Source organism: Cryptomeria japonica, chromosome 2 (assembly GCF_030272615.1).
Source record: "Cryptomeria japonica chromosome 2, Sugi_1.0, whole genome shotgun sequence".
Lineage (NCBI taxonomy): Eukaryota > Viridiplantae > Streptophyta > Pinopsida > Cupressales > Cupressaceae > Cryptomeria > Cryptomeria japonica.
Genome location: NC_081406.1, coordinates 3,039,044 through 3,061,410, shown reverse-complemented (window position 1 = coordinate 3,061,410; position 22,367 = coordinate 3,039,044). Strand labels below are relative to the sequence as shown.

Sequence of the window (22,367 nt, the reverse complement as noted above, 5' to 3'; positions counted from 1 at the left end):
ATTTAAAAATTACATATGGCGAATTCAATTCAAATTTTATACATTTCAAATTTTTTCCGCATCGAACTTCATTCGAATTTCAAAGTTGTCGAACTTTGAATTCGAATTCGAACCTGGTGACTTAGCCAAAAACCATTTTGGCACCAAACTTAATTATCTAATTAAGGTTGACTTGAAGGTTATCTGCCCATAAAAATAAAGATCATTTGCCAAGATCAAATCAATCATTTTTCACTCCATGCAATCAACGAAATTCTTCTGCTCCTTGGTGTGCGAAATTAAGTGAACTGGGCGAACTTATTCAAGGAAGACGAAGCTATTTTGGTGTTCCTAATTTGTGTTAGAGAGTGCATTAAAGAGCAGACTTAGTGCAGACTTGGTGAATTTAGAAGTGAAGATCTGATATAACTAAAAGGGCAGATTTGATAAGAGGTTGAAGATTCCAGCTAAGTATTGTATTGTTACAACTCAAGATTGAATACATAATCTGACCTATGGGTCTTTAGTGCTGGGTTTTTCCTCCTTGGAGGTTTTCCCAGGGTAATTGTGTCAGTCTCTTGTGCACTTACCTTCTCTCCTTCATTTACTAGTTTATAGTTTACTTAATGTTAACAAATAATTAAATACTGAAAGTCTAATTGCTGGTTTGAGTCACAAAAGTTAACATGGTACCAGAGCTAAGGTTTTACTAACTTCATATTTCAGTAAATTATTTGTTGCATCTAGTTGTTGTTTGTTTTCAGATTAAAATGTCAGGTTTGAGGGTTGAAGATAGACTTGATGGAGCCCTTGACTTTGCTGCTTGGAAAGTCTGTATTTTATTGATTCTTGAAGAGAATGAACTACTTAAATTTGTAGAAGAAGAAAGGTTGTCCCCTCCTGAAGATGCTGAAGAACTGAAGCAGTTCAAGAAAGACTCTCTCAAGGCTAGGAAGATCATAATTGAATCAGTCAAGAATCATCTTGTCACCGTCATATCAAAATTCGCTTCTGCCAGAGAAATGATCAAGCACTTGGAAGGGATGTATGAAGTCAACAACCTCAGCAGGGCTCTTGCTCTAAGGCAGCAGCTACTTCACATCAAAATGAAAGAAGAAGACTCAATCATGGCCTACTTCATGAAGATCAATGAACTGAAGGACAAGTTAAGTACTCTTGATTGCCAAATTTCAGATAAAGATCTTGTCATGATTGCATTAAATGGTCTACCTGATGAATGGGAACCATTCATTTGTAGCATTGGTGGAAGAGCTAAACGTCCCAACTTTGAGCATCTTCAATCTGATTGCATTGAAGAGGAATCTCGAATTGAGGTAAGAGGAAAACTCAAGAACTCTCACAAAGATGATAATCATGTTCTCACAGCTAAGTCTAGGAAAGGTGGGCATTGGAAGAAAGAAAAGAGAAGCAAAGATTTTAGATCCTCTTCCTATGATCCAAGGAAGAAGTCCAGAGATTCCTCCCATATTCGTTGTTTCAGATGTGATAAGTATGGTCACTATGCTAGAGATTGTCAGAATGATCCTAAGGAAAGGGAAGCCAATTTAGATGAAGTCACTAAACAAAATGAGGACTATCTTCTTATCTCTGTTCTATCAAGCAACGTTCCTACGGACAGTGATACTTGGATCATTGACAATGGAGCCTCTAGACACATCTCAGGTTACCGTGAGCATCTTTCAGATCTGATAGAAAAAGATACCAACCTTCATGTGGTAATCGGTGATGATGTTCAATACTCGGTAAAAGGTTCTGGCACTACCTCTTTAAAACTAGATTCTGGTATTTACTTACAACTCAGTGATATTCTTTTTGTATCTAGATTTTTCCATTTCTGCTTTAGAAGATAAGGGTTTGCAAATAGCATTTTCTGAAGGGAAAGTACTTGCTTGGTCTAAGAATCTAGTTTCAAATCTGCTCGTGTTATTGGAAATAGATGTGATAGTTTGTATAAGCTTGCAGCTAACCCAATTCAAGCTCTCATTCATGAGGCTCCTGAATCATGCGAGCTATGGCATAGAAGACTTGGACATCTGCACTTTCAAGCTCTTCCCACTCTTGGTAAAATGGTTAAAGGTATGCCTAAACTTAGTTTATCTCATGATGATGCTTGTAAAGGTTGTGCAATCGGTAAGAATGTGAAGAGCCCATTTCATAAAAGCGATAGTAGGGCCAAAGAAAAGTTAGAGCTTATTCATTCAGATTTATGTGGTCCTATGTCTGTAGCATCTCCTAGTGGTTTCCTTTATTATGTTATCTTCATAGATGATTTTTCTAGGAAAACATGGATTTACTTTCTTAAATCTAAAGAGTCTGAAGAAGTCTTAAATAGGTTTAAAGAATTCAAAGCCTTGGTTGAAAATACTACTGGAAAATGAATTAAATGTTTAAGGTCTGACAATGGAGGTGAGTACACCTCAGGTAATTTTTATGATTTCTGTATTGAGACAGGAATTAAGAAGGAGTTTTGTGTTCCCTACAATCGTCAGCAAAATGGAGTTGCTGAAAGAAAGAACATGACCATTGTTGAAGCTACAAGAGCCATGATTCATGATCAAGACCTGCAACCCTTCCTATGGGTGGAAGCATCCAAAACAGCAGTTTACATTCAGAATAGATGTCCTCATCATGCTCTAAAGAATGTAACCCCTGAAGAAGCCTTTACAGGAATCAAACCTGACATCAACCACTTAAGGATCTTCGGGAGCCCTGTGTATGTTCATGTGCCTAAAGAAAAACGAACCAAGTTGGATCCCTCTGGAAAGAAAGGCATCTTAGTAGGATACAGTGAATCTTCCAAAGCCTTCAGGATCTACATTTCAGGTCGAAGGTATGTTGAGGTAAGTAGAGGTGTAACTTTTGAAGAAGATATTGCATTCAAAAGATCTAAAGGTTCATTATTTGATAATGATGATATTGTGATTGAAAATCAAGAACCAAATGTTGATACTAACCCTGAGATATAGAAAGAGTTCATTGACCTCCCAGATCAGGAAGTTCAGGATGATCCAGCAGAACCCATGGACTCTACAGATATACCTAAGGATATTGTGGTCAGCAAGAAGAGGCCACTTTGGGTTAGAAACATCATTCAAGATGCTGAAGGATTTGTTGCTCCCAAAGGAACCTTCAGAGATAGCAAGAGACCTCAAAATCATGCCAACTACATTTCTATAATGTGTAACATCATTGAGTCTGAACCTCATGATGTCGAAGAAGCTATGACTCGTCATGCTTGGAAATTAGCCATGGATGAATAGTATGAGTCTATCATCAAGAATGATGTTTGGGACATTGTACCCAAACCCAAAGGTAAGTCTATTGTTTCTTCTAAATGGTTATTTAAAATTAAGCATAATGCTGATGGTAGTATTAAAAAATATAAAGCTAGATTTGTAGCTCGTGGTTTTTCTCAAAAGGAAGGAATAGATTATGAGGAAACATTTGCTCATGTTGCTAGATATACTTCTATTAGATCTATAATAGCTATTGCTGCAGCTAAAGGTTGGGAGCTGCATCAAATGGACGTTAAGACAGCCTTCCTCAATGGTGTTATTGAGGAAGAAGTCTATATTGAGCAACCAAAAGGTTATGTAATCCATAAAAGAGATTCTCATGTTTGCAGATTGAAGAAAGCCTTATATGGACTCAAACAGGCTCCTCATGCTTGGTATGAAAGAATTGATAAGTACTTAATAAGCTTAGGATTTCGTAAGAATGATGCCGATGATAACCTTTACTTGAAGATATGTAATGATGATATGCTTATTCTGGTTTTGTATGTGGATGATTTATTTCTCACTGGTGAAAATAAACTAATCATGAGATGTAAGAAAGAATTAGCCTCAAAATTTGAAATGAAGGATTTAGGTCTAATGCATTACTTCCTAGGATTAGAAGTATGGCAAAAATCCAATGAAATTTTTCTTAGTCAAGAAAAGTACACTTGATATTCTGAAAAGATTTAAAATGATGGACTGTAAACCTATGTCTACTCCTATGGAATCTAACTTAAAGAAGTTGAGTGTTTCTGCAGCTAACTCTGATTTTGCAGATCCATCCGAGTACAGGCAGTTGATTGGATCCTTGATGTATCTAGTCAATACTAGACCTGATATCTGTTATGTTGTGAATGCACTCAGTCAATTCATGAGCTTGCCTAAACTTGTTCACCTGGTTGCAGCCAAGCACATTTTGAGATACCTATGAGGTACTATTGGTTATGTGCTGAAGTATTCACTCAATACCTCAATCTTCTTGGAAGGCTATTCAGATTCAGATTGGGCAGAAAGTGTAGAGGACAAGAAAAGTACTTCGGGTATCTGCTTCAACTTGGGTTTTGCAGTAATCTCTTGGGCATGTAGAAAGCAATCTTCGGTAGCATTGAGTACTGCAGAAGCTGAGTACATTGCAGCATCTATTGCATCTAGAGAAGTAGTGTGGCTTCGCAAACTTCTTGTTGGATTATTTGGTCAACCTAGTGGTCCTACCACTATTCATTGTGATAATCAAAGTTGTATAAAGATGTCGGTAAATCCTGTGTTCCATGACAAGTCCAAACATGTGGAAACTCATTATCACTTCATTCGGATATGGTGCAAAGAGGCACCATTCAGCTGAAGTATATTAGCACAGATGAACAAGTTGCAGATATTCTTACCAAACCCTTATCCAGAGTGAAGTTTGAATACTTCAGAGATAGACTTGGTATTGTGGAAAATGAAACCCTGGTTGAGAGGGAGTTTCAATCTCAGTGATTCTCTACTGCAGAGTTTTGGTCCATTCTTCGCTTGTGTGCAAGAATGAAAGGATCCATTCTATGCTTGTGTGCTAGATGGAAAATTGTAATTATGTAAAGACCCACTTGTGTATTACACTTTCTATGCTTGTGTGCTAGAACCATCCTATGCTTGTGTGCTAGGTGGAAGATGTAATTCTATGCTTGTGTGCTAGATCCATTCTATGCTTGTGTGCTAGATGGAACTCTAAAGGTTCAGATTATGTATTCTCTTCTTCCCTAGTTAAGAGGGACTATTGTTTGTAACTAGGAAAGGGGGTTCGGATTGCCTAAGGCAACATCCAAACCCCTAAAGGGTTGGGCCTCCCCTTTCCAAGGTTAACGTGTAGGGCTGGACCCTTCACGCTAAAGAGGGTAGCGTGCCCCTAAACAAGGCCAGCCCTATAATGTCACGCCACACCAAAAACCATTTTGGCGCCAAACTTAATTATCTAATTAAGGCCGACTTGAAGGTTACCTGCCCATATAAATAAAGATCATTTGCCAAGATCAAATCAATCATTTTTCACTCCATGCAATCAGCGAAATTCTTTTGCTCCTTGGTGTGTGAAATTAAGTGAACTGGGCGAACTTATTCAAGGAAGATGAAGCTATTTTGGTGTTCCTAATTTCTGTTAGAGAGTGCATTAAAGAGCAGACTTGGTGCAAACTTGGTGAATTTAGAAGTGCAGATCTGATATGACTAAAAGGGCAGATCTGATAAGAGGTTGAAGATTCCAGCTAAGTATTGTATTGTTACAATTCAAGATTGAATACTTAATCTGACCTGTGGGTCTTTAGTGCTGGGTTTTTCCTCCTAGGAGGTTTTCCCAGGGTAATTGTGTAAGTCTCTTGTGCACTTACCTTCTCTCCTTCATTTACTGGTTTATAATTTACTTAATGTTAACAAATAATTAAATACTGAAAGTCTGATTGCTGGTCTGAGTCATAAAAGTTAACAGGTAGGATTCCCAATCCCAACACACTCACTCAACTTCCTCCAATAGATCAATCAACAAGAGGCTTACTTCCACACATCAACTTCACAACACCAACGGTGAACATCACTCAATGTTAGACAACATATCTCTACCTATGGCCCTTACACTAGGCTATATGCACTCAAAAGGCTCAAACACCAACAAGAAAGAACAGACCCAAAACACCTTCATACCATGTCTTTCACATCCCTCTTGACATGTTTCATGCATTGGAAGTGGTCTACAAACTTCCTAATATCCATGTTCTTCACAAAGGCTTCACAATCCTTGTAGCCCTAGTTTTTGAGTCTTTGGGGAATAACTCACAAACTTCCCAAACCACTTGAAAAACAAATTTCAGTTTTGAGTACCCTTTTGTGCACTCTATAACATATGTCAGATTAAGGTGGGAGTCCTTTGGATCATCCGTACAGAATACTACCTGCCCTAATTGGTCAAGAGCCCCAATTAGGCCTGTTTTACAAAGAAACCCCTCTAGAATGGACTCACAGAAACTTCACAACCATTTGGACACTAAGAAAATGTGTCAAAACCAAGGATTCCACCAGAAGTTTGGGCCTGCACTCAACTGGTTTCCCACAAACCAATCTACCCTTCTTCAATTGCTTGCCATTACACAATGCCAAGCATTTCAGTGCACCTTTCTCTCTCCTCCACTCACGGCCACCTCTATCAACCCTATCATGCTATGATAAACCTGTTGGCCCAACATCCCCTTGAGTTTGAGGAATTTTCACTCTTGAGAATGTCAGAAACCAACCATGTCTTATGAAACCCTCAACAGGCTTTCCTCAGAACCCAGAATTGAAGAAAATCAATCACCTGGCTCCGAACTCTGTTTCAACCCCTGCAACCACTTGGAGATGTTAGATATAACACTATTTCAACCCTCCAAACACATTAGATGCATTCACCAATCGAATACAATAATGAAACAAAGAGAATACACAAATTGAGACACAAATTCCTGCAACAAAGATGGCTTCTCATTCATCAAATCTTCATCAATCATATAAGTTCGGCCTCAGAGGCTTTTATATGCAACATCCAACGTCTCCGAACGTCCACAACTGAAATTTGAACCATAGGACCGTTGGAGACAAACTAACCATAAAAGTGGTTAAGTTGACAACAAAGGTTGTCATGACAATTTGACAACAATGTACAACTTTGCGCTCTTGGCCTTACAACCGACCAAACCAACACAAAACCATTACATAGGAGTCCAATATGCCCACACAACACAAATGACATCTTTCAGGACTCATCTTGGTCCTTTTGAACAAGTGTGACCAAGGTTGACCCCCTGGATCCTATTACATGATTGGATAAACAAGATAGCTATAAAGCCTTACAAACATGATATTGTTCCACTTGGATCTTTAGATCCTTATTACATTCAAAACAAGAAATATTAAATTGCTCATGGATTGGACTCATTATGTCCACTTGGTGCCCCTACACCAGGCACCAACCTCTGACGCAACAAAGTCTTAGTTTACTTGGGAATAATTCTCCTTCAAAAATCTGCAATAAATCTGTTATAAACCTGTTCATCAATCTTCTCTAACTCCACTCACATATCTTCTATAATTCTTCTCAAAGATTGGCTATAACTCTGCTCATAAATCTACTATAATTTTCTTCAAATCAAGTTCATAAATCTGCTGATAAAGTATATACCTCTGCACTAAATCTGAAGGATTTTCATACAATTCTTGCCTTCTTCCCCACTCATCTTGCATATATACCTTCATATACCCCTTCGCCCAAAAGAGGTGACCCATCCACACTTGAAATACAATTATTTTATTTTAATTCCAAAAAGTGGACGATTACATAAGCATGGTTGACAATCAAACAATTCAAATTAAAATATAAAAAATGCTTCTCACGTAGTCGGCCAACATTCACATAGGAATTAAGAAAAGTCTCATGGGTTGGCTCGTTTATGAAATAAATCCAGTGTTGTTATAACCATTGGGTATTAAAATAACAATGTAATGTTTCTAATGGTCATCTTTAGTCAGTCTAGTCTTAGTAGTTAGTTTCTATTTTCGCATTTAGTTAACAATTGTTTCATTTAGAAACTTCGACTTGTACTTTTCTATTTAAGGAGACTTTGTCTCCATTGTTTAATATAACATTGATTTACCATAACATGGTATCAGAGCGGGTCGATGGGATTTTTTAGAGTTTGGTGAATTTTTTAAGAAAAATTCGAACCTCCCTACCTAGAATTCTTTCCAAAAAAAAAATTTCGATCTTTTTTATGAAAAAAATTGTTGGTGCAATTTTTGAAGGTTTTTCTGACTTGCTGAGGGTTGCTTTTATTTGTTTTTGTTTTTTTCAAAGGGTTTGTGTTCCCGTTTGAGAGCTTTTGTTTCTACAAGGTTTGTGTGCACAAATTTGAGCAACCAATGCTTATTTTTCACAGCGCGATTTCATTTTTTTCCTCAACTGCGAGGTAGTGTTCATGGGGATCTCTACGTTTTTTTTTGGTGAGGAGCTCAATATTTTCTACGACTGGAGTTTCGATCCAAAGCGACCCTTATTTCACTTGCGCGTTTCATTTTCCGCGGCCTTCTAGTTTTTTGCGTAACCACAGATGGCCCTGCCAGCGATTTCGAATCATTTTTTGTGTTCGCCGTGAAATTTTAGGCGATGTTTTGTGCGGAGGACATTTTTTTTAACAGCAATCTGGGGTTTTCATCAGTCTTTACGGCCCGCGCTTATTCAGACGCCACTTTATTCACGTTTTTTGCCATTCTCTTTTAGTGGCAACAACAGAAAACCTGCGTTTTTCTTCTCAGGATCCATGGAAGTTTTTTTCGGCATGCTAGGGTTTGGGGGGATTAAAAAATTATATCTAGGTTTTTATAATTTTTTTCCTTAAAAAATTATTCATTGGGTGTATAATTTTTTTCCCTTAAAAAATTATTCTAGGGTTTATATTTTTTTCCCCTTAAAAAATTATTTTGGGGTTATAATTTTTCTATCATTTAAAATTCACAAAGTTAGCGTGGGCTTTTGGTTGTCTAGGTTTATAATTTTTTAGTGGTAGGTTTTTCTAATTTTTTGTCCTAAAAAAAATTATCTATAAAAATTTATAATTTTTTCCTCAAAATTTATGACATGAGTTCTTGTTTTAGGTTTTTTACAATTTTTTTCCACAAAAAATGATGATTTGTAAATCCAAGTTTTAGGGTTTGTCGATTTTGTCCTTGAAAATCGTGAATTCTCTTTTGGAGGGTTCCAATTTTAGGGGTTGACAGTGTTTTCCACAAAAATCGTGCTTTGTTGTACTATGTTTGGGTCGCACCTGGAGTTGTTGGGGCGAACATCTGCAAACGCGGTATCTTGCAATCTGTTTTGGAGTTGCTGGAGCGAACGGTGCTCAGTGCTCATCTGCAAAAGTTTTTGCAGTTTTTGACAAAATTGTGTTTGTTCCTCTTTGGAGGGTTTGTCGTTTTTTCCTCAAAATCGTGGTTTCAGTTTGAGAAGTTGTTCTCGGTGTCTCTGGCTACAGGGAGGAACAGTTTTTTGTTTTCCCAACATCAGGTTGGAAGGTTTCCGGTTATGTTGATCATTAACATTCTGCAGAACCAAGGAGAGTCTAGCAATTGCCAAGTGTTCTGAAGAGAAAGGGCAGCCTTCCTTGTGTTTGTGATCAAAACACCTACAAATTGTCTTCTATAGGGTTATTAGGACGATGACCATTAAGGGAGGGTATTGAACTAATAATGTAATGTTTCTTATGGTCATCTTTAGTGAGTCTAGTCTTAGTAGTAAGTTTTTATTTTCGCATTCAGTTAACGATTGTTTCATTTAGAAACATCATCTTGTACTTTTCTATTTACAAAGAATTCGTCTCCATTGTTTAATATAACATCGATTTACCATCACATTGGAATGGTGCAGTTTAGTGGCCTTTCACCTTAACAATTTCTCATCGCTATGTATGATTTCTTCTTTGATAGCAGCATTGTGGTGGCAGCAATTACGCTCTTTGACATCAATGACAACATTTTCAACAGGACTTAAGTTGTTTTTAAATGTTAAAGAGGCCTTTTTGAGGAAATGAATTAATTTTAATTTTAAATCCGCCTTTTTCCCTCCAACTCTATATAAATTGGTTTTAGCTCTCATTTTCATTATTCAAAGTTGCACATATATAGAGATGTTGTCAGAGTGAACATTGAGTTCTTCCAAGAGTTGATAGAGGATGAAAAATATCATCAATATTTACTAGTTTCAATGGTGAGAGACCCATCCTAGCTGGATCGGTGTTTTCACACAAAACCACACTTATTTTCATGGAATTTTGAGGTTTCAGAAAAAATGAAGATTTTCAGTGTAAATTGATTGTATTTCTAAGAGATTGTTGTTTGTTGGTTTTCGGGCATTTTAAGGGTGGAATGCAGGAGTTATTTGTTCTGGCCATACATTTCCCTGTGCAAGGCTGTACCCTCATTTTTCCATGCCAAGGCTGGAGGGTTTGATAAAATTTCATGGGCATATTCCAATGGCTTTCTAATGGTTGGGCAATAACATTTCCGGTAGTCAGGAGGATCCTTTTGAAAAGTCTAATTTTTCTAGGGGTGGCCTTCCATATTGTCAGGCCGTACTTGTTCCCTAGCTGGGTGTGAGTCCTATCTGCACCAATCACTTCCATTTGAAGTCAAAAAAAGCTTGCTGGATAGGAGCGTTTGGACGTGGAGCTCAATGTTTGATTCCTTTGGCGATAGTTTTTTTTGGTGTTTGGGGTCCCTTTGTGAGACTCTACCACTTTGGGACAGTCTTTAATAGCTGTTCCAGACCTGAAAACCAACTCAGTTTGATGTTGCATACCTAACTGCATATTATCAGTCCATTTCCTAGGGGTTTGAAGGTGATATTTCAGTGGGACAACCTCAGAACAGTCTATTGGCGGATGTGGTTGGTGAGTTGGAAGAGTGTTGGGTGGTGTTGATTGGCTCCATTGCATTGAGCAGCCCTTAGAAGATTTGTATCAGACCTGCAACCTTCAGATTTGTCGTCATTATGAGGTATTTTTCATATTGTTTTCATGTATTTCTCAACCCATGTGTTGAATGTACCTTGGGTATTGTTCATCCACCAAAAGAGCATGTAATAATGTGTATGTGACCTGAAAAACATTCAATATCAGAACTATTAGAGCCAGGTGTTCTCTTTGCATATTTTGTATGAGTTTCATTTGTATATAATTTTCAAAAACAAATAGGGGTGATATTACATGGACTAAAGAAGATATTGTGGATTGCATTGTTGTAGTGATTTGTTTATTATTAATACAAGCTTGGTATCTCTTTGGTGGTGAAGTATTTTCCCAAAAAGGTTTCTCCACGTAAATTCTATGTTATGTGTTTGTTCTTTTCTATTTGTGGTTACATACTTTCCAAGTTTTATTTCAGATTAAAATGGTCAATCAGATGTTCTATTAATCAGAGTTGTACACACTATGCATATACTTTCCCTATAATTTTTCACCGGTTTTTCAATAGAATTCATCTTTAATTTTAGTCCATGGAAATATTAAATATACTCAAATTTAAAATATTCTATTCACAATATATAGAAAAACTTTACTTTCTATTCCTTGTTTCCTTTAATTGTGTAATGGGATTCTATAGCTGTTCTTTAAATAATTAAGCAGACTCATCTTATAGCTAGTTTGTGGATTGCTCTCATGAAAAAATTTGGGCTCAACACAGAATAGGTGAGGTACAAATAACTTATATCCATAACATAAACATCTTCCTTGCCACTCCACTTCCCTTCCTTTAAGTTAGGTTGTATTTAAGCTAAGTTGCAGGGTTCGCCCCCTAGCCTGCCAGATCTGGGTCCAGTTTGGACCCAGTTTGGATCCTCGTCTGGTTCACTAGTGGGTGTGGACAGGGTGTGGGAAAAAAGAAGTTGTTTCATCCTGGATGAATCCAGATTGAACCCGTGCATACCAAACAGAATTTGTGACAAATTTCCATTTCTTTTCTTTCTGCCGCAACAAACTATAATATATTATAGTTTAATAATTAATATTATTATTAAACTATAATATATTTAGATTATATATTAAATTTCTTAATACTATATTATATATTAATATTATTATTTATTAATATTAATTTTATTTTATAGTTTTAATGTGATATTATATATTATATATATTAATTTTTATTATTCATTAATATTACAGTTTTTATAATTTCATTACTATATTATATATTAGTTTTGTTAATCTTATAAAATATATTAACTAAGCTTATAAATATTAATATATTTTTATACACTTTCTATATATATATATGGATTTTACATGTTTTTTGTACTAACGAACCCAAACTCCCAGAAAAAAATTTAGTCAAACCAGATCCCCGAATCTAAACCCGAACCAGCAACTTAGTCTTTAAGGTACAAATAACTTATCCCCGTAAGATAAACACCCTCCTCCCCATTCCTCACAAAACTAAAACGATATGTGCATATTAATGTCCATCACTTCATCCTTCTTGATATATAGAATGTTTATGAGAGATATAGCATCAATTTCAGATTTGAAAAATCTAACATCTGCTGGCAGTTAATTACAGAATCACTTATTTAAGTGATGGAACAAACGCACCTGATCTTGATGTGACTCAATAACTTTCAAAACTGAAGGAATCTTCAGACCATATAATTTCCACACCAAATCAGTATTCAATGTAATATCTTTCAACCCAAGCTCCCATCCTACTGAAGCTCTTCCAGTTTTACCACCTAAAGCACGACAAAGAACCTGTTCAAAAATCACAATTGTCCAATATCATCAATATCTAATGTCCACCCTGATAAGAATGGCTTGATCAACAATGCATTTATTTCACAATGGCATGTTATAATTGAAATTATCTATGCAAACTATCAATTTTGATTTACACATCGAATTCTTGTCATGGTGTGTCACCTTTAAGTCTGCAGCTAAAATCAATTTATATAGTTCAAGCTTCAATTAAAAACATTTTTGGTCTTTGGGATAACTGCCTACTTGGAGATGACAGATCATATTATTTCTTTATCACAATTAACAACATTGAACTAAGAAAATCAACTTTGGTAAATATTCAAATCGAGCATGTTGTCTCTCAGCTGCTCTATTGAGATGATAAGAATCAATCAATAAAGAAAGGGTAATTAGAAAACCTGTTTACCATTACCTTTACCACTTGGCATCCAATTACAATGATTCACAATGAAGCAAGGATCTTATTTATCTTCATATCAGCAAGCAATTTTCTTTTAAATCTATGTTGAAATTTTTGTGACAACCCTCCTATTTGTTGCTTCAACTCAGGGTTTATATATTTCTGTATAACCTCCATGTTTATTTAGTGTATAAACACTTCACCATAGGGCATGAGCTTCAATTTTATATTTTTATAAGGATTTACCTTGGATGTCCAAATACTGTTTCCTACACATAAATTGGCAAACTCTGCCTTGATCAAGATCTGGAATAATGCCAACCAATGATTTCGTTTGATCCTATGAATAGTCAGCCTTAATGATAATAACAAATGGAAAGTGCATTAATTGACTTCTCATTGATTGCATTTGATCCTACAGTTGGCAGGTCCTCAATGATGATTCAATGTGTTGTTTATTGCAAAGGTAGATCAAATCCGAAGGCTCTTGCCACATGTTTAACAATTGGAGATTTGAGAAAGAAACGAGATTTGACACCTCCTACATTTCCCTGATGTTGATTAGTCTGCATTGAAAAGGTAGATCAAGCAGCCCTTGCTAAAGTTCCAATTGAAGATTTGAAAAAGAAATGAGGTTTGACCCCTCCTAAAGTTCCAATTGATTTGTTTTGATCAAAAATTGAGGATGTTAAGAGTAGTAATCTTAAATCTTCTACAATAAAAGGTTTTATAATAAATGAAGTATCTTGTGTACCGCAACAACTTAAAATGGAAGGAAAAATATATTGATAAAATGATAGCGTGTACACATGCTGGCCTATTGTTGCTTTAAGAAATATGTGAAGTTGTTAGCCTCCAGGATTTATTACCACCATCAATTATTTAGAGTGTTGATATTACAGCCAAAGAGCCACAATGAACAAAATGGAAGTAACAAATGCAAAAAAAAGTTAATGCCATGTAGCAGCCAATCGTTGCTTTAAGGAGATTTGAAGCTGTCAACATCTAAGATCCAAGCCCATTGTTGATTATCCAGAAGATCTGATCCTATGGCCAGTGGGCCATGAATCATGATACACGAAGGGAAGGAACAATTGGGAAACCAAGTTAATACCATGTGGTGTCCAATCATAGAATGGGAAGGAAAGAAGTTGAAGACTGTCTCAACTGCCAAGATTGTTACTCATGTCCGATGGCTATTTGTTGTTGGATCATATTGAAACTTAGGCTGTAAATGAATGATAATGGGCTCTTGATTCTTAAAGATATTTTTGGTATATGATGCTCAAGAAAATATCTTAAATATGTAGCATTATAAAAACATCTACAGGTTTGTTTAGAGCAGTAAGATTTTTCAAATCCTAAGTTGATGAATGAAAAGTGAGGAAAATACAAAGTCAAACGAGAGGTAAAGAATAAAATCAAATAATAAAATGGTTATTACGGAAAAAGACTAAAATAAGATGAATGGGCATGAAACTAAAGTGTTGTTGTCGCACCACCAAGAGAAGTTAAAGAGACACTGTAACAGTCTAGTCCCAAAATTCTTGTTGTAATCTGAGCTATAAGAGAAAAAAACGAAAGTAAGGAGCCTCCTCTCCAAAGCCTTGGAAGGCAGAAATTTTTGTCTCTTTGTAGCATGCTTGTATGTTTTCATCTTTTTTGTTAATGGAATGCACACAAGTTTCATGAGAAATAGCATTTTTCTTTTAATGGGAAATGTATGGTTTACTTCATAAAATGAATGTGTTTTACTATCTGTTAGAAGAAAAAAACTATTTTTTTTCTTGCATTATTTGTTGTTGCATGCAATCATTCTCATCCTTATGATACTTTATGCTATATGAGAGTTTGAACAAAGAACTATGGATCACTTGTGTGCAATCAGATTTGATCAAAAAACTTTCAGCTTCTTTTGAGTTGCATCTATTTTTCTATGTATACACAATATAATCACTCATTCCTTTTCCAACCAATCATTGGAGGCTGATTTGTTAACTTTGTTGAACAGATTTGTCACTTTGATATTTTGCTGCAAAACAGCCTTGACTCGCTCAACAGGCAGCAACAAATTTCCCAACTGTTGGAGGCATCACTCTTGAGTTAACAATCTTCCTCTACATTTCAGAGGGGCAGCTCCCTTGTATAATAGAATTAGGTTTTTTTAGGGGTATGCTTTTAACCAAAAGCAGAAAAGGCATCTCAATCAAAATGGAAACAAGAAAGAATAATGGGAAATATAGAAAAGAGGAGGGATAAACACAAAAATACATTCCCCAGAAAAAGGATCACTAGTTTTTCATGACAATTGTTGTGCCTACCCTATCTAATAATCTTTTGCCACCTGCGTGCAAGCCTGTGAATTTTCCATAATGCTTATAATGGGGCAGTTCCCTGTCTATTCTGGGTCACTACCTAATTTATTGTGTTTTTACAAAACTGCCTTGCCCTTACCCATCTCAGAAACAGGGAAAATGCTTATGTCTTGTGTTTATAATTCAGCACATTTCATTGATTATGTCCAAATTTAAAGAAGATAAAGAGTAAATTTGTAATGTTATCAGTTATGGAGAAATTTGTGACGATGCAAATGTCAAATCTGATTTTTGAATACTGGATTCCAAGAGCATTGGGTCATCCTTTACTAGAATACTTTCTTCTTTAATCATGAGGATTTCAGAAAATTCTTTCTCCATGAAATATGAAAATGAAGAAAATAGCACATTTCTGTCTTGGGAATTATTTGTAGAAACACATTCGTCTGAAAATAAAGGATTGTGGTGAGACACCTTGACCACAGAGAGAATCATTGTTTGAATCTTTTGAGCACCAACTCAGGCTATAGGCATCATGAGAATACAAATCATTACTAACCACATTGAACTCCTTTATTACATCACCAATTACCTCATTCCTTGTTTGATTATTGCTACAATTCCCAAAAATATCCTCCAAGATAGGGTTGTATTCTTGATCCAAAGATTCAAAAAGAGGATTGCTTTGAACCTTGAATGATCCATAAGGCACAGATTGCAGTTCCATTGAGACAGGGATATTCGTTGATATGTCTTCATAGCTTTCATCTTCAGCAAGTTCATCAACAGTCGCATAACCTTTTATGTCCTCTTGTCCCAATGATTCCTCTTCATCATGCCCTTCATGAAATTTGTAATATTTGTACTCAGGTTATATGTGTGATAAAGAGTTGATGTTTGATGATTCTTCTTTCCCTTGGAGCTGATCTCTAACTTTCTTATCAATTGCACAACTCACTGAAAGTTCATTGATATCTTCAAGAGTAATTGTCTCTGTTTTTGACAGAGAAGAAGATACTTGCAAGAGTTCACTTGGGGTTGCTTCACCATCTGTTATAGTTGTACAAGATTGTCCAATAGTTATCATAACTCTCACTTCATCAATGAATCTTTCCTCTTCATTGATGGGCAATGGATGAACAGGAATGTCTTCTCCGCAAAGGAGATCATCGTCTAAAGCATTGAGACACCAACACGGAATGAAAACTGTAGGAGATTCATCATCTCTTCTTCATTCTCTTCGAGCTTGGGTTGCACGTTGTTAGGGGTAAAAACGTATGTTAGTACGAAAAATAATTATAAGTGTGTTATGTGTGTTTATGTTTTGCTATTGCCGAGAGGTTCCCGTCAGGTAGTTGGGAGTTGGTGACGGTTGGCAACTTGGCCAACCGTCGGGTCTATATATTGTTTGGTTGGAACCTCAGCAGGGGGATCATGTATGGACAATTGGAGACATTGGAATAAAGATATAACTTTCTAGTCTGATTATTATCATCTATCATTCGTGTTGTGATGTACAATTATTCTGTTCTATGAATGCTTAGTATATGCAGGTACTACTGGGTTATTGATTATCCACCACCATACCTTTAGGGCTAAACATTTTGGCGCCGCTGCCTGAACGAACCTGGAGATAACTATGGCGGCAGGAGGAAGCAATTAATGGATCGGCCGTTCGACCAGCAATTAATTGTCGTGGACAGCGACACATACGAGGAAAATACCGCGGAAGAGGTACAAGAGGATCAGTTGACGGCGGACTTGCTAGAGTTGTGGGACGTGTCGGTCACACAGTACGGAAGGCACGGTACGTGGTGAACTCACCGTCAGCACCCCCGTCTTTGACCTCCTCGGGAGCATTCCAAGGTTACTTGCCAGAAACTTGATTGCACGACAAAACCAAAGAGAAGAAACAGCAAAGGAACTTCGGCGGCAACAAGTTCTCCGACGGTACGAGGAACGGAGTCGTAGGGAGGAAGAGGAGAGGGAGGCCAGTCAGCGCCATAATTCTGGCACTTGATGCCCCTACGGCCGAACAAAGACAGACGTACCACTGCTACCGAAGGAGTAAACGAGGGAACTGTACGGTGATCCCTCCGCATAAAAGAACAGGCCAACAGGAGACGGCGACTAAGAGAGGTTGCCGACTCAAGGAGTCCGGAGAAACACAACAAAAGTCGGAGTGTGAGTCGGAGTCGTAGTCGGGAGAGGCAAAAACCGTGTATGTGGAAGGAGTTGGCCGAGGTCGCCAAGAACTTGCCACTTCCAGATGTAGCGGAGGAAGATCTCGCCGACCAGGCCCCACACTCGATGTCAAGTGAAGAAGACTCTGGAACCAAATCACAAAGCACCCAATCGGAATTTTCCGAACAAGGAGAGGAGGCGGTATGAGACCTGCACAAGGAAATCGCCACTACTTTCGAAGCAACATTGTCCAGCATTAAAAACTTGTCGTTGTCAGAAGGCATCAAAATAGGAACATCGGACTCGGAAACCCCAGGAAGGAGGGACTATAGAAGTGAAGGTGACCAAAGCTCAGTTGGCAGGGACCCAACCAGACCAGGAGCGTACGGCACCACCCGGACACATAGTACCTTCTCGGCATATAGCCATTTCCAGGCACTACATAAAACCGCACAGAAAAGAACGATGGCACACACCCCGGAGAAACAAAAACTTCCAAAATTCATGGGCAACGGATCAAAAGATCCCGTACGGCATTGCAAGACATGCATTACCATTTGGGAAGCAAATGGCCAAGACGACCGAGACTACTGGGTGAAGGCATTTCCAGCCACCTTGCGAGGAATAGCGATTGACTGGTACACAGACCTTGATGCGCAGCATAAAACATCTTGGAGCAATCTGAAGAAGGCCTTCGAGGGAGAATTCAAACTCCTACGGGACGACAACGAGATTGTGGCGGAAATTTACAACACCAAACAAGGAAAAAACGAAAGTGTACGCACATATAACAGACGACTGAGGGAACTACTGAACAAAATGGAGAACCAGCCGGTGGATGGCCTCAAGAAGCGATGGTTCATGGAAGGATTGGTACCATCCCTGAGAAGGATGATGAAAGTAGTACCTCCGCCATCGTACGATGAAGCATACAATCGTGCCATGGATATTGAAAGTGAAAACAAGACATCCCGAGGGGAGCGACTGAGCAGCGATAGTGACAGTACGGACAACGACAGCGACGGAGGATCAAAAACAATGCAAGCACTCCACAAAGATATGATGAGGATGATGAAGGAGTTAAAAGGTGACAAAGAAAGTGGTAGGGAAGGAAAAGAACCATGGTGTACTGACTGCAAGACCGAAGGGCACACTAAAGGAGGTTGTCCCCAAAAAATCTTCTGTGACATCTGTCAAATAACAGGACATTCCACCAAGGAATGCCCGTACAACTTGAAGGCATGGAGCACACAAGTGCTCTATGCCCAACTCGACCAAACCACACCACTAGCAACACCTCCAAGGCCAACAACAAACCCTGATACCTCACCTAGAGGATACAAAAACAATCGACGGGGGAACAACAGATCCAATAATAACACACCAAGGAGTAGAATTCAATACGATGAGAAGGGGCGACCCATGATTCAGTGCAGGAAGTGCAATGAATGGGGTCACTTTGCCCGAGAATGCCAAAACGGAGGTGATGTAGGAAGTTTGTTGTGCAGATGGTGCGGTCCAGGGAATCACGAGGACATAGATTGCCCAAAGCAAAAAGGGGTGAACATGCTCGATGTAGAGGGATCAAAGGAAGACGTATTGGCAATCACAAGGTTGCAAAATAAGAAAGCCATGTACGCGGACCCTCGCACAGAAAAAGAAAGACTTCGGGAGGCAAGGGCAGATATCCAGTAGGCGATGGCTGGAGAACGGAGGGCCTCGCACCTGGCCGCCGATACGTCGGTCCGGTCGGAACCAGAAAAAATTATCATCAAGCAGATGTTACAAACCACAATACCTGTACGGGTGTACGACCTTCTGCAGACCATGCCACAGACAAGGATGGCTTTGACAAATATAACCATGGACACTACCCCTAGACAGGAACACCAAACGGTGGCGGACCCATGTAGTACGGACCCAAGGAAGGAACCTGGTACGGATGCCATGAATCCTATGCTACTCGCGGTGGGCGCTGGGCGGAAACCAGCAGTAGTAGAGATGGATATAATGGGGCAGCAGCTTACTAACACCATCGTTAATGGAGGGTCCGGAGTCAACGTACTACCGGAGGGAACTTGGCGAAGCCTTGGCAAGCCTACCCTCTAGCCACCAACCTTCCACCTGGTCGGTGCCGACCAACACGGTATCAAACCCCTCGGCACCCCCATGGCACAAAAGGTGGTAATTGGGACGCAGCAGTTCATCCTGGATTTTGTAGTCATTCCGATGGAAAGGAAAGCGTACGACGCTCTTCTAGGAAGGGGGTGGTTGATCGTGGCCAAAGCTAATCACAACTGGAAAAGGAATACGCTCTCAATCGAGAGTGACGGTCATAAGTATGTAATTGATCTCAGGAACCAGTCCATCAGTGAAGAGCTTGCGTCATCAGACTCCGATTCAGAAGATTCCAATCGATGGGAGTGGGGCTCTAAAGGAGGCAGAGGCAGGAAAGAACCCGACGAAGGAGTACTGGAGTTAGACGGGTGTTCGGAGGATGGAGCCAGTTCGATGGTAGGACTTTTTCATTGGCAAATGGAGGACTATGAGGTCTTCCACCCGGAATGTCACATGCTGCAAATATGTGAGTTAGGAGAATCAAGCGGGGAGACGGAGGAACAATCCTTTCCCCCAGAGTATGGTAGATATCACGAAGGAATGGCAAGAGTGGATGGCATGCCAGCACACCAGTTTGACAGGGATAAACCCATCAAGTATGAGGAACAAGATGTGGAGAAGATTAATCTAGGCAACGAAGCAGTACCTCAGATGATACTGGTAGGAGATGACTGGAACCCAGTACTGAAGGTAGCAGCCTTCAACATATTTCTGGAATATAAGATGTTTTCGCCTGGACCTACAAAGACTTGAAAGGAGTACCGCAAGAGCTGTGCGTACATTGCATAACCCTTGTACCAGGAGCCCAACCGGTACGAAGGAGGCTGTATAGGATGAACAAAAACTACGCAGCCAGAGTCAATGAGGAGATCAACAAAATGCTAGAAGCAAGGATCATATTCAAAGTGGAGACAAGTGACTGGGTTTCCCCAATAGTCATCTCCCTTAAAAAAGAAGCTAATCAGATAAGGATATGTGTGGACTTCAGGTACCTAAATGCAGTAACCATAAAGGATCCATTCCCAATCCCATTCACTGACAGTATTCTAGAAGAAGTCATCAGGCACGAGATGTACACATTCCTAGATGGATTCTCCGGGTACAACCAGATAAGTATCGCGGAAGAAGATAAGCTGAAGACCACATTTGTGGTGGAGGAAGGAGTGTACGCCTATAACCAGATGCCCTTCGGGCTATGCAACACGCCCGCAACCTTCCAGCGAATAATTCTGCACATTTTTGACAAGATGTCAATAGGAAATTTCAGAGCATTCCTGGATGACTGGTCGATTTTCAGCGATCGGGACACTCATTTGAAGGCCTTGGGAGAGTGCATGGAGAGATGTCGGAAGGCTAGGCTAGCTCTGAACCCAAAGAAGTGCAGATTTATGGTACAACAAGGGAAACTCCTGGGCCACATCGTCTATAAGGAAGGATTGAAGACAGACCCAGACAAGATAGGAGTAATTGTCAACATAGAAAGTCCAACGAGCGTAACAAGGGTGAAATCATTCCTCGGCCACGTAGGCTACTACCGGAGGTTCATCAAGGGCTTTGCGCAGGTGTCATGGCCATTAGACAAGTTGACAAGGGAGAGCCGTTTGTATGGGGTACGGAGCAAGAAGAAGCCTTCACGCAATTAAAAGACCGACTAGTGAGTGCACCGATATTGGTATACCCAGACTGGAACAAAGAATTTCACATGCACGTGGACGCCTCCAACTTTGCCATTGGTGCTACCCTCGCCCAGGTAGGGGCACAAGGACTAGACCATTCTGTTTTCTTCGCAAGTCGACTACTGTCAAAAGCAGAAAGAAACTATAGCACAACGAAACGAGAGGCACTAGGGATGGTGTATGCAGTTCAGAAGTTCTGACACTACTTGTTGGCCACACCGTTCACATTTTATGTGGACCACAAGGTGCTAATGTACCTAGTGAATAAACCAATCATCCAAGGGAGGGGAAGTCGGTGGCTACTGCTTTTACAAGAATTCACCTTCACCATTGTCGTACGGCCAGGAAAATCCCACGTGATAGCAGATCAGCTATCAAGGATCAGATCAGGAGAACCGACCGAGGGAGTGAACGAAGATTTCCCAGATGCCCACTTGTTCCAAATTGCAATACTGCCAACCTGGTATGAAAAGATAGGGCAGTACCTATCTACTTCCACATTTCCAAGTGAGATGCCTCCAGGGGAAAGAAGGAAATTGGCACTAAAGAGCAAAACCTTCCAACTAATTAATGGACTCCTATACAAGATGGGCCCCGACCAAATCCTGAGGAGGTGTGTCATGGAGGAGGAAGTTCACGATGTACTAAAGGAGGCACACAACGGATTGGCAGGTGGACATATGGGACCAGATGCAACCGCCAGGAAAGTGCTCCTGGTAGGGCTATGGTGGCCAACTCTACACATAGACGCCCAAGAGTGGGTGATCAGATGCGACACCTATCAACGAGCCGGAAAACCTCTCAAGAGGGACTTCATGCCTCTCTTTCCTTCCCAGCCGCAAGAACTATTCGAACGATGGGGTCTGGACTTTGTGGGACCTTTGAAACCAAGTAGCCTGCACCGGTGCAAGTACATTGTGGTAGCCACAGAATACCTCACTAAGTGGGGAGAAGCAAAGGCCTTGCCCGATAACACAGCTTTGAGTACGACACGGTTCTTGTACGAACATATTGTCACCAAGTACGGGATACCACTTTGAATCACTAGTGACAGAGGAGTGCACTTCATCAATCAGGTAATCCGTACCATG

At 39.3% G+C, this 22,367-nt stretch overlaps 1 protein-coding gene across 2 annotated transcripts in view; it reads right to left on the bottom strand.

The window, feature by feature from the left end:
- Positions 1–22,367, bottom strand: part of LOC131058621 (gamma-glutamyl peptidase 5) — a 101,942-nt gene that overhangs the window by 40,215 nt on the left and 39,360 nt on the right. For both annotated transcript variants that reach the window (XM_057992356.2, XM_057992357.2), the window contains exon 2: positions 12,422–12,577. In XM_057992356.2, the coding sequence (XP_057848339.2) occupies positions 12,422–12,577 (156 nt within the window). The remainder of the gene's footprint in view (positions 1–12,421; positions 12,578–22,367) is intronic.